This window comes from Aythya ferina, assembly GCF_964211825.1.
Source record: "Aythya ferina genome assembly, chromosome: 6".
In the NCBI taxonomy this organism is placed as follows: Eukaryota; Metazoa; Chordata; class Aves; order Anseriformes; family Anatidae; genus Aythya; species Aythya ferina.
In genome coordinates, this window is record NC_140303.1 from 24,651,016 (window position 1) to 24,664,209 (window position 13,194).

At 35.8% G+C, this 13,194-nt stretch overlaps 1 protein-coding gene across 4 annotated transcripts in view; it reads right to left on the reverse strand.

The window, feature by feature from the left end:
* The window catches only part of PSMD14 (proteasome 26S subunit, non-ATPase 14), a 45,750-nt gene that overhangs the window by 26,215 nt on the left and 6,341 nt on the right, over window positions 1-13,194 (reverse strand). For all 4 annotated transcript variants that reach the window (XM_084524214.1, XM_084524215.1, XM_084524217.1 and 1 more), the window contains one exon: window positions 11,607-11,658. In XM_084524214.1, coding sequence (XP_084380340.1) covers window positions 11,607-11,654 — 48 coding nt within the window. In that variant the 5' untranslated portion in view covers window positions 11,655-11,658. The remainder of the gene's footprint in view (window positions 1-11,606; window positions 11,659-13,194) is intronic.

Sequence of the window (13,194 nt, forward strand, 5' to 3'; positions counted from 1 at the left end):
TTGCAGTAGTGACAGTCCAGAAGTATTTAATATTATACTTGCTATTGATCCTTTCAACATTCTAGAAAGTTTTAGACACAGGCACTGCTTTATGGTAAAGTTCTCCTGCCAGCACCCATAGCCAGCAACTCATTTTCAGCAAAGGCAATGTTGCTTATGCATAAGGGAACACTCCACCGGTATAAATTAACTTTGCCTAGCGTGTGTGTGTGTTATTTTTTTGGTTTGTTTTTTGTTTTTTAAGACATAGCATTAATTTCTATGATTTTGCACATTACATGTAGTTTAAGTGTAACTACGCATGTAAAAATGTAGTTTTACACACTACATGTAGTTTAACTATATGCATACACAAATAAAATGACTACACCATTAGTAGACAGCAACTGAAAACTTTACTGTTGTACTTTAAGCACGTCTTAGTTCATAAAAATATTAAAGCTCCAGCTCTTCTCATCCAGTTCAATTAATAAACTTAAAAATTACCTAATTGTAATCGACAATGCAAAGATAGTGTTGATTTATTAGCTACCAGGCTCATATAATACAGCGTGTATTAACTAGTTGCTTGTTTGTGAAGACTTCGTGATTTCCCTTTCTGTCTACTCTGTTCTCCTTGTAGATTATAATTCCTAAGTAATTATTAGAAAAAATAACTTGTTGCAGCATACCAATCATATGTATTTATTCTCACATTAATATTCCATTCTTTGTTCTGGTTATAGGTTAAAATAACTTCTCAGACTTCTGCGCTGATGCAGATGTACTGATTCAGGAATTTTGAGGAAAACTCTATAGGTTCAAAACTTGTCCATGACCTAACTTCACAGTAGATTCAATTTCCTTTCATTTTCCTACCAAAGGTAAGCTGGCACACAAAATAGTTCAGGTATACACTTATCCTTCTACAGAATATTATAAGGCCAAAGTTCTTTAAAGATTCTTAACATAAAACTTTTAAAGATCTAACTGACAAACCCAACAGAATGTATCTTGGGTCTTCTGAATAGTTTGCTTTAAGACATGCCATTTGAAAAAAAAAAAAAAAAAAAGAAAAGGGCATTTGGAACAGGAAGCGGTTTCTTTCCACTCTGACCACCTCCTTCTCCACAAAGGGCCGAGGTTCTAAGATGGTTCTAAGATGGTGCTGGAGCAAGCACCACGGCTCCTGTAAGCACATGCACATGGCAGCCACTGACGTTACAGGTCTGGAGAGTTCTTGGGCCTGTTTCTGCTCGTCCTCCACAGACATTTATTCATTTCCTTCATCATGAAAAAAGAGGGGGGGGGGAAAGACTATTAGCTAATCTCTACATGGAGGCAAAGTATTTTATGCTGACCCTCCACAGCATGTGCTATTATCACTGCTCATAAACTTCACTGCCTGCCAACTTTAACAAAGGAGCACCATCCTCATGAAGCAGAGTACTAAATTAAATTAACTGGTGTCAGAAACCTAAACAAGAAAGCGTTTGTATCTGTAGTGCAGAAGATCTGCTGGTATTTTTGGTTTCATTATGGTACTCAAAGGTCATGCATTTCTCCCACTACAGTTTCATAAGATTGTCCTTCTCACTGCAAAATAACATGCTGCCTTCTTTCTGCCTGCCCACAGCTTTGAGCTAAATTTTGGGATTTGAGCTAAATTTTGGGATTTAGAAAGAGCAAGGAGAATAATCTTTTTTCTAGTCATTCCTGCATAAGCTGAAGAATACAGTAATTACTAACATTTAAAGACTGCTCTTAAAATAATCTCAAAGAACAATGTTGTAGTGCTACTTATTGAAAAAGGATTTTTATCCCAAATCAGCTATACACATCAGTCCAGTGAATGGCTGTCTGAAGGCCAGTCATTGTGTACAATCTAACCAAATTCTTGTGTTGTTTTAAAGTGGTTGAATCCCAATTTAATTAACAACCAGTAACATTAACACTATTACAATGCATTTTATTTTTGCTTAAAAGTGTTTCCAAGACTTGTAATGGAAAAGGAATTCCATTCAGATTAGAACAGAAGATTATGGTGAGGTATCAAAATTATTCACTATACAATTTTTGTTCCACAGTTAAAAAGATAATCCAATATAAAAAGCAGCCCTTTACTTGGGCAGGCCTTGTTGACGAAGTGTTAAAGGCGTTTGCCATTCTAACAGGATAAAAACTAACGCCTTGACGTGTTATCTACTCAGGCCTTTTAGCAAATTTGTTAACACTTTTAGGTATATTACTCCACCTTTCTCTTAGTGTGAACTGGTATCAATTATTTAGCCAATTTTATTATGTTATTAAAATACCTGCTGATTAAATGTGAACTAAAGTGTCATTTTAGAGCACTGCTCTTTATTTGTAGTATTTCACATTTATTCAAATTTGTAGAAGTAGTGGACTCGATTAATTACACTATCAATAGTGAGAAATACTCCACAAATAGAGACACTTTCTATTGTCTATATGGATCTTAAATACTGTTCTAGTGTCACGCTAATAGAACAAAAGATGATGTTGAAATACAGCAGAGCAGTTTCAACAAAGAAACCCGGTTTTACAGGGGCAGCTATAATAAAAAAAAAGCAGCAAAGTGTTGTAGAGCAAATCTTAGCTTTATTGCATCAAATAACATATTGCTATGTAAAATATAAGAACCATTGCTATCATGACTTTTTTGTCTTGCAATTGGACCAATTTGAACATGAACATAGGACACACAAGTGAATGCTGACCGCTGTAATGTTTATTTCTTTCCCAGTAAGGCAAGAAAGAACCTTTTAATAGTTTAATTCTGTGAGTATTAAACAACTAGTGTGAAAAACAAGCTGCATGTAAACTATTTCTACTGCCTCTGCTTCAATGACTAGCTGAGGCAACCTGTTATAGGAGGTGTTAATTGGCAATAGGAGTACAAGTCAGAAGCATGTTCCCCATCGTCCTAACCCAGCAAGGCTAGGTCATTAAAGTGGAAATGAATTCTTTCATGCCGACTTAACCCCTTCAGTACATATTTTCAGCTGTTATATCTGAAGACAATTGAGAAAGATTAACCAACAAAAAAAAAAACAAAAAAAAAAAAAACTTGCCGTACTTTTGAAATAAAAAAAGGTATTCACTACCCCCCTTTTCCCTTTACTCCCCTACTGAACCACCGCCATTGTAAGTGTTCCAGATAATCATCACATTTATTATGAAGTAAGGAGGAAAAGGGCATTGAGGGTATAAAAGCAATGACAGCCACAATAAAATAATTTAGCATGTTAAAATATATGTGGAAAGATCAGGTACTTAAAAGTGATCTTAAAGCTCCCGTTTTTATAAAGGTAAATCCAGTAGCAAATAGTTTGGAAAGGGGAAGGAAAAAAAAACACAGAATATTACATGCAAAAATGACACAAATTCAAGCAAATATGCAAAGTAGACAGAAGTATGAGCAACGATAGACTTTATGAAGTCACCTAAGTACTCTTCTCTACTTACCCTTTGTAGAGAAGTGGTATAATGATGAATTCACAAGGATTTTCTTGGAAGAGCACAGTACTTTTTACCCATTGCTAAATCTAGAAACCTTATTTAAGTTGTGATTGTGGAGCAGTGTTTCTGTACTGAGACAATACCCTTGAAAATATTAAGTCAGTCAGTGGAAGTGCCAAAAGGGAATAAGCCACATTCCCGTATCTCAACAGTTCTAACACTGTCATGATTAACACCAAAGCAAATGATCTAATTCATAAAGAGTGAAAAATTCGAAAAATTTCATAAAAATATATTAGTTTGCACTGTGAATCACATGCTAATTAGTAGAAATTTGAAATTTTATTGCAGTTCTCCAGCTAGTACACACACAATTTTACAGTTAGTTCCACATCAACAGGATTATATTTTGAAGCAAGCATTATGTCTAAACAGTTTGTATGTTTAGGCCCATTTTTATACCAATTATAATCAAGCATACATAACAGACCACAAAATACCATAAGCCTCAACAAACAGCCTAGATTTCTGAAAGGATCACATTGTCTTGTTACACCATATGTCAGATGAAATAAAAATTTCAGTAATATGTTTAGTCTCAGACAGACTCAGGCTCCAAAATGGAGTAGGGATACTAGGGAAATATTATGGCATCAATTGCTACTTTAAATTAAAAACATCTTTGTGAAAGCCTTCACAGGCTGTATCAAAGAAAAAACTGCCTCAGTATATTTTACTAAATCCTGCCTCCTAAAAAAAGGAAAAAAGGTTTATCCAGGTTCATATTTACAGCAGAACTCAACAAAAGCAATATAGATGGACTTGAAACATACAACATTTTCCATCTCCCTCCTCTTCAAAAGCCAAAATTATAGAACACAGAACTTTGTATAGCTCTGAGCAGTTGGCTATATGGGTTGGGATCATCAGTTTACAAACACCTCTTCAGCAGAGCCAAAACTTTACTACCTATTTGACTTGTTTGTTTTAAATTAAACAGAACTTCAAACAAAAATATTCACTAGCTCATTGAGATATTCCAGAGAATCTGGTCAGAATTTTAGTTAAGAAAAAAAAATCACTAGAAACATCCATAAAATTTAGCTTACATTTCTAGCCTGTCCATTCAAAACTTTGAGAAGAAAAAAAAAAAATCATCCTTCTGCCAGCACTCTCTCTTGCATTACTTTCATGGAAGAGGTACAATAATCCACCTGCATGGGCACACCCAATATTTCCCATATACCTTTAGTAAGCAATTTATTTTGCTTACCTAATTACCCAAAATGACAGGCATAAAATTTAAGTGTCTTCTACAAAAAAACAGCATTCCTGTTTTCCAATGTTCCCATAGAAAATATAATTTAAGACTACTAAGGCTTACAGCTTACTAAGAGAAAATATAAGAGCATTTAGCAATGATTGCATGCTAGTTGAGTTTTGATATAAGCTTAGTTATGCTACATGGTACTTGAGAGACTCACTCTAAGTTAGTCTGACGTTTTGTCAGAAGCACATAATTATTAACCCAATGTTAAAATGTAGCCACAATATGAAGTGATTTGCATACACCACTGATACAATTTGCAATACTCAGAATTTTCTGTTACGTTCCCAACCCAACTGCTACACAAAGAGGCCACTTAAGTGTATCAATCAAATTTTATTGAGATAAAAGAAGCAAAAAAATCAAGAAAAGCAAGAAAAATTAAGGGAAGGCATGCATCAATGCAATTAACATTCCCTATTATCAGAGTTATTGTTAGCAAAAAAAGCAATAAAAACAGGGACAAAAAAAATAGTGCTGTATACTTCTTTGAGAGGTACTACTCTTCACAGCTTCAAACTACTGGGGAAAAAAATACTGAAGGTTAATTTCACTCCAGAATAGAACCAAAACTAATCTGTCATCTACTCCTATCATTATAGCACCTATTGAGGTTTAAAAACAAAAGCCTCATGGCAGATAACTAATTTTTGCCTGCCTTCAGAAAGTTGTGCTTCAATCTGGACTTTTCACTATCTTATTCTAAACAATTCCACAATGCAGCAAGTCAGCCCTCAGCGTGTGCTGTCTGAGGTCATCCTAAAGCACACTTTGTGGAGCACAGCAGTTAAACAGGGTTTACTTAGACTTCACTTAGGAAGTATTTGGTTCTACACATTTGGGCTTGCTGTTGTAAAGAGATGGTATTCTGGACACAAGCAGGTTAACTAAAACTCAGAAGGAAGGTTAGTTATTTGTAATACTTTAAAAAAAAAAAAACAAACAAACAAACAAACAAAAAAAACCTAAAAGACCCACTGACATTAATACACAAAGAACACTAACATATGGTTCCAGGAAAACCTGAGGAGAAATCTTCTCTACCACAGGAGGAAAACAAGCCCTTGTTCAAAGGTGCTGCGATTTAGATCACTGTACAGGAGTTGTTCTCTGCTTCCAGAATGGAATGTTACAAGTGAACAGGTATAATGCAAGAGGCACAAGGATGACTGCTCTTGTTTAGTCTTTTTTGCTATTTTCTCATTATGACTACATTCATTTCCTTGCCCAAGTTCCTTTGTCTCTTCTGGGGAAAGTCAGCTGGACTGCACTGGCAATTAAGTTGAGGAAAGAGAAGCTAATTGCCTAATTATTAGAAATAAAGAAGTTTAAAATCTGAGGCCAAGAGTAGACAGCTAAAAATGGTCTCCAAAGTTTACAGGAAAATAGTAGATCACAGGAAGCTGATAATGCTCAAGCACAACCCACTAGCTTTGTTATTTTTAGTAAGGCATGACTGTAGCATGGCCCATCACACTTTAAGGCATCTTTTACACCATGAAAAAAGTACACACTGTGTGTAAGTACCCATCAGCTCAGACAATTGTATGACAGTTCCTAATGCGATTCTAGCATGTCCCCATACTCCTGCCCCCATTAGCACTGTTGGATATAAATAACATTACAATTACTGAACCATATTTCAAATGTGGCAAAAATATACCCAGCCTTTAGCAATGCCCAACAACTTTCAGATTAAGCCTACACTATGCACAGAGCTGTCACCTCCAGTGTAAGCAGACCTGGGCCACACTGGTCCCCTAAATTTGATATGCAAGTTTTAGCGTTTTAATACAAGGCTGTTCAACCAACTGATGCAATAAGCTACTCATCTCAGTCAAAGTAAAAGAGAACAATTTACTATATCTTACTATATCCTAGGTGCTTTTTCCACTCCCTGAAAACATAATCATATACATAAAACAAGTATCAAGCAAGGATACCTGCTTGAGCAGGGGATGGACCATACAGCCTCCACAGACCTCTTCCAACCCAATTCAGTGATTTAACTGAGACCTTCTATAGGAGATCACACAGGCGATTAAGGTCTTTGAACTTTTTATGGGAGTTGATGTTGGATGGTTTCCAGTGGGCGACTGTTTGTCACTGAGAAAGTTTTAAAACTTCTTACTCTTTAAATGGGTCAATAGCTTCTGAGGAAAAAGGTAGAACCGGGGTCAGCCACCCACATTATATACCTAGCTTCTTCAACTGGGATGTACACAGGATATTTCAGCAATACCAGCAGCATTCTGAGCACTTGGAATTTGTGGTGGAAAACATCAAAGTGATGGCACAGCAACGATGCAGAATTTTAAGACCTATAATTCAGACTTACTGCTCTTGCAGAGTATTCTCAAAAGGAGTATCTGAAGCTGGAAACACATGGGAAGCAGAGAGCTGTGTATCCTCACAATTCAGGCCACATGAAGTGTACACACCAAGGAGACACAGGAGTAATCAAGTCATGCAGGTGCAACAGATACGAAGAACTACAAGAAGCACTCCATATCTTTCCAAAGAAAAACACAGTTCCTGATGTTAAAGACAACAGTATTCTATGAACACACCTGTATTCTCCAAGCTAAGAACAAGCTGTTTCAAGAAGCAATTAACCAAAACAAATTTCAATAAGGTGCTTTATTACACAAGGGAGTTTTAGCATGAAGATTAGCCAACTAGAACATACCATTTATTTCAATATACATCAGTTTACTCCCATGACATAACGCAAGGAAACCTGCATTTAATTGATAATTGGGAATGAGCTACTGACCCACCTTTGCCTGCCAGATCATAAACTCTTATTCTGAAGCCTCTCAGAAAACCAGACCAGTAGTAGTGCACTTTTCTAATAACCATCCTGGCTAAATTAGCAGATGAAACAGAACTTTAAATCAGTGGCAGGTCTCCCAAGTTCCCACGGTGCCATAGATTTAGTAAATGGGATCAGTATGTTCTAAAAAACCATGATAATATGAGGGAAAAGGTTCCACAGCATCAAACAGTGCAATGCTTGAAACCTCATAATCAAAGTGACAGTTTTCAAGTGCCATTTACAATGCCCTAATCTGGAAACATCCCAGCTAACCCATCTGATCAACTATTTCACAGATGGAAGCACTTGATGGCTAATTGGCAAGTCCATTATTCAAATAAAATAGCTATCTGCACTTCTATTTTCTATATTCCAAGTCAAGGTGTAAACACTCCTTGTAAGACACAGGTCACTTCTCTCCCTTCCTTCCCATTTGGATATTTTCCCCTTCCCCTGCCATCAAATATGTTAATACAGAAGTAGAGGAACAATTTTATTTCCATATATTGCAGTAGAACGTCTGCACTGACAGAGCAATGTAAGCTATTTTCAAAAAATCATTTGAGAAATCAAAATTAAATTAAAAAATATCATTATTTCACTGCTTCCTCTCACACCTGGACTGAGAGAAAGAGACAGGATGCATTTGCATGGACAAGAACTTGTATAGCTTGGGTTATTGTTCTCAACATGTCAGGGAAAAAGCTCTGCTCTCAATTTACTCACACTCTGAAACAGTATCCAGTAGGATTGCCTAATAGAGGCATATGTGGAACTGATTTCACTAGCAAACAATAGTTCAGCATACAAAATGAAGAGGAGTGTTGCTCCAAATTCATGCCGGCTGCACAAGAAGAATGCTTTTACGTACCCCACAAAGCCTGTTAATTTGTCTACAGCAAATGTACAATGCAAAACCAAGTACTAAATCAGCGGTGAAATTCTGTGGTGAGCAGTGTTTCATGGGGATATGAATGTGATATAATACAGAAAAGAATAAAACAGGAAAGGGGAGATAACTAAAAAGCCCAACATGACAAGAAGCAGAGTCAGGAAGAGAAGAGACCAAACAAGAGGCCAACACAAGGAGGTACCTTCAAAATCTAAACTTCCATGAACAGAAGGGACGTGAAAGGACTGATAGATGTTTAGTTTAGGACATCACATCACTGTGTGTTCCCTAACTCTTTTTTCCCTTGCCTTTTCCCCACCCCAAGATGGCAGTGCTTCATCCATCTAAGACTGATAAAGAGGATATGGTCCACAAAGTTTCTAAGCCACAAGTCACTGGATGGAAAACTTATCGTTCCTAAAGTGCTATTTCAACAATAGCATGCATATTGCCTTCATCAGACTTTTATTAGCCATATGAAGATAGTCAGTGCTAAATTCCATCGACCACTAAGCATATCTCTGGACGGTTTCCAATAGTACGTTGATAGAACAAACAGTAAAAAGAAAAAATTGATTTACTTAAAGCGGTTCCCAAGTAGAATACAAGACACCAAAAGACTTTTGAAAATAAATTCGTAACAACAAATCCAACTAGCTGCAGGAACAGCATATTGTAGTTCAGAAATAATAGGAAAAAAAGAAAAATCACAGAATAATAAATAGAACAGGTTGCGTTAGGAAGGGGAAAGAGACAAGCACTGTTGAAGAACCTAAAGTAAGTCAATGAGAAACAAGTCCATGGTCAAGATCGAACTGTGCTTACCAAGCATTTGCTGTTACTCAAACATTAGTTACAAAGCAAATCAAATGGACTACTATCCAACATGATGTGATAGACCTCTTACCAATCAAACCCCTAGCTAAAAATAAAAGTCTCTGAATTGCATTACATAATATTCATTTGAAAGTGTTTCTTTTCCTACAAGTTGCTACATATAAACAAATCTTAGGTCTTTCCAACAGGTGTTTATCACTATGCTCAGCCTTAAATGAAGAACCTTCAAAGGCAACTGTGACACAGCTATAAGAAAAACAAAGTTACATACAATTATTTAGAACACTCCAGGGCAACCACAGGGTAGTAACTTTGTTTATTTTACAGCAGGACAAAGCATTTCCAATAAATTTCCCAATTTCTCTCTTCCACCTCAGTTATCTGATTCACTCTAAATTATCTCTCAATCAATCAACATTCAAAACAGAAGTGATCTCTGAAGGTCCAATGAACAATGTATCTTAAGGATGCAGGATTATTGGTTTTGAATAGCCTTCCTGCTGTTTGAGTAAACCAAAAGACTACAACAGTAGCAGAGAGATTCAGTGCAAGCAGCAACTTGCATAAAGAGCAATTCACTTTTCCACTTTTTTTTTAATGCAAGACATACTCATCAATTCATTTAAGAGACAACTCCATATTTAAACAAACAGAGCAGTTTTGCAGGCCAAAGCTGCCAGAGGAGTTCATCAAGCTTGAGTATCATATTCTATTGTCTGCCTCAATTTTCTATCAAGCCTTAAGTTAAAGCTGAGAAATTCAGAACGCAGCCGAGAGAGTTAACTGTAAATTTGAAAAACAGCTTTGATATGCGTCAAGTTCAGAGAGGACCAAGAAGTGAAAGCTTGAGTGATTAGACTGCGCAGATGTTAAAAAAATGAAGAGTCATGAAGCAGGCTGGCAGCTCAGAGGAACAAGAGAAATAAATGTTTAAGAAAGTTAAACTAAAAATAACCAAGAGCTGCTTGAAGATTCACTAAGAGAGCGTGAATAGAATTTTAGCTATAAAAAGGAAAAAAAATTATGCACAAGAAGTTACAGCTTATTTGGCAAAACACCTAGAGGCTGGAAATCAGTTTAGAATATACCACCAAATGCTTCAGTATTAAACCACTCATTTCCTAGTTACACCGGACACAAACACAACACAGAATCCAAAGAAGCTGTGGGTTTCACAATTTTAGTCATTCCAGAAAAAAACGAACACACACATCACAAAGTCCAAGATAAGCAGAACTGATTCCTCCAGAAGAATGACAGCCTGGATTCCAGACTTAGAACCCAGCTCCTGAGGCAGATCAGGAGAAAAGAAAGAGGCCAGCTACCGTGTCCAGCTGAGACCAAAAGGACTAAAAGGAAATTCCACTGAAGACCTGTCTTTTCCTTAAAGAAATAATTCTTCCTAGAAGCTTTGGACAGAGGTTTTTGTTTGTTTGCTTGTTTTTGTTTTGTTGTTGTGTTTTTTTTTTTTAAATTACCCCCTGTATTGACAGTAGCCAGGAATAAATCTCGCACCACAATGTAATAACTTCAGCTTGGTTTTATTTTTGAAGACTGCTGGCCACACCAACCAGCCCAGAAAAAAAAAGCAAGGAAGTCTTGCGCTAGAGGTAGAAGAGGCCATACAATGTGTGTGGGCTTTGCACTGGAACAGAACAGCTGCCACAGGGGTCTTTTTGCTGTGAGCAGCATTACAGCAGCAAGGACAATAGCAAACAACATAAAACAGTAAAACACACACAAGTGGCTACAGCTACCCAAAAGTGATGAAATCATCATGCTGACATTTACATACACCTCAGTATCTTAAGAACTGTTGTGATGGGCATTATAGGTACTGAAATATATCTTAAAAGCTATAAAATAAGATTAAGAGATATATCGAAATAGCAAATGAGTATGCTCAGCCATTTTGAACAATACTGTTCGGAAAAAACACTATTATAGGAAAATGATTTTTGAATTTTATTCTCCTTTTTCACTGCTTTTGAATCCAAACTTAAACCGTTCAGACACCAAATTAAAGGTTTATAAACATTCTGTAAAATCACAGTGCCAACACAAGTGTTCATACTGACAAGAAAAACAGTCAGGCTGTAACAATGATTTGCATACATTTATATAGCATCTCTAGAGTCAGATTATTATTATGAATTCTGTGGTTGGATTTTTTTTTGTGTGGGGTGGTGGTGTTTTAAACATAATTAAACACATATTCCAGTAATTGATTAATATTAAGAAGAGAAGATATTGACAAGCTGTATACTAACCTGTCCCAGCCCGGGCATACCTCCTCCAAGTCGTAGAAGTCTATCCATATTTCTAAAAAAAACAGAAACAAAGGAAAAAATGTCCCCAGGCTCTGAAGTGTTTACTAAATTGCTATCTATATAATTCACCTTCAGTCACTCAGTATGTCAAAAATATTGGTGGTAATTACAACACAACATCAGACTTCCTGTTAATTAACACCACATATTAATTCAAGAAGCTGTCTTCCATACTAATTAACAGACCTTGTTTTATTGCTTTGGTTTTGGGTTATCCCCATTTCTGAAGATGAGTTCTCTTGTCAAACTTTTCAAAACTTCCCTATCATTCAATTAATTGGGGGAGGTTTTTTTTGCTTGAGAACAGCACCTACATCCAGGAAGTGCTTAAAACTTATTAGATATACAGTCAAGTTTACTCCAATTTGTTCAAAAAGCATCAATAAAAATGTGAAAGTAAGGATTTTAGCATCCTCATTAGTAAGTTCTGCGCTAATTAACTTACAGCTTGTCAGTTATCATCAAAACTACATGTGAAAGACACTGAGCAGATTATGGATCTCTGAATTAGCATCAAAAGCTTTTTTTTTAATGAACTCATTATACTAAAAGAAATACTGTAAAGTAAACATTTAATGTGTATATAGTTAGAACGCTAGTGATAGTACAGTCATTTAATACATTTCCAGTGTTGCATGAGGCACTGCTTTAGTGCAAGATTATTCCAATCAACACAGCTAACTTGTTACTTTCTTGGAGAGAAAAATTGAGGTTTTCTATCTTGTACTTTTTAAAGTACTGATCTCCAGGAATAAATCATGTTAAGGTACCCAACTGAAAAATTAAACAAATGTTCATTAGTCTTCAGTTTATTCACTTTATATTGTTGAAAAACAATACTTAATTCTAGCTACCTAAGTAAGGGCTTTGTCCCAGGTGTAACAGTTCTTTTACTTGCTTACTTGACTTTACACAATAAAATCTGGTAATAAAATAGACAAAAGCTACTGAAAATTCTTATACAGCTGCTTTCAGCAAATCAAGCCTTTCTATTTCCACATCTTACAGAAATTAGTAAATTTTATTAGCTTATTTTAATTATGAAATAGAAAGGACATAGTGAAATACCAGAAACTATCGTCTTAACTCTACAAGTCCCAATACAATACAATAAAGCCTGTTCAAGCAATGTAAGAGTGATTAAGAACAGCAAGTAATGGTATTTCCAAAATACACTCATCCTCAAACCAGATGTTACATTACGCATAACAGAATTATACATAATCTCAGGCTGCCATAATGATATCAGATCAAGAACCTAAGTTTAAATCCGCAAAAAATAGCTTATCTTAAAAAATTGGCTTTGCATATGAAAGATGAAGTTCTTGTGTTGAAGGAATGATGATATTCATTTTGTGAAATTAGTTAGTGGTTTTACTGACTAAATACTAGCCGGATTTATATCAGCTTAAGTTTAAAACAAATATATTAAGCTTCTCAGTAACAAATAAAAAGGAACCATTACAATCTACAACAAAACATGATTATTTAACTCTTCAATGATATATAAATATCATCCATTTCAAGC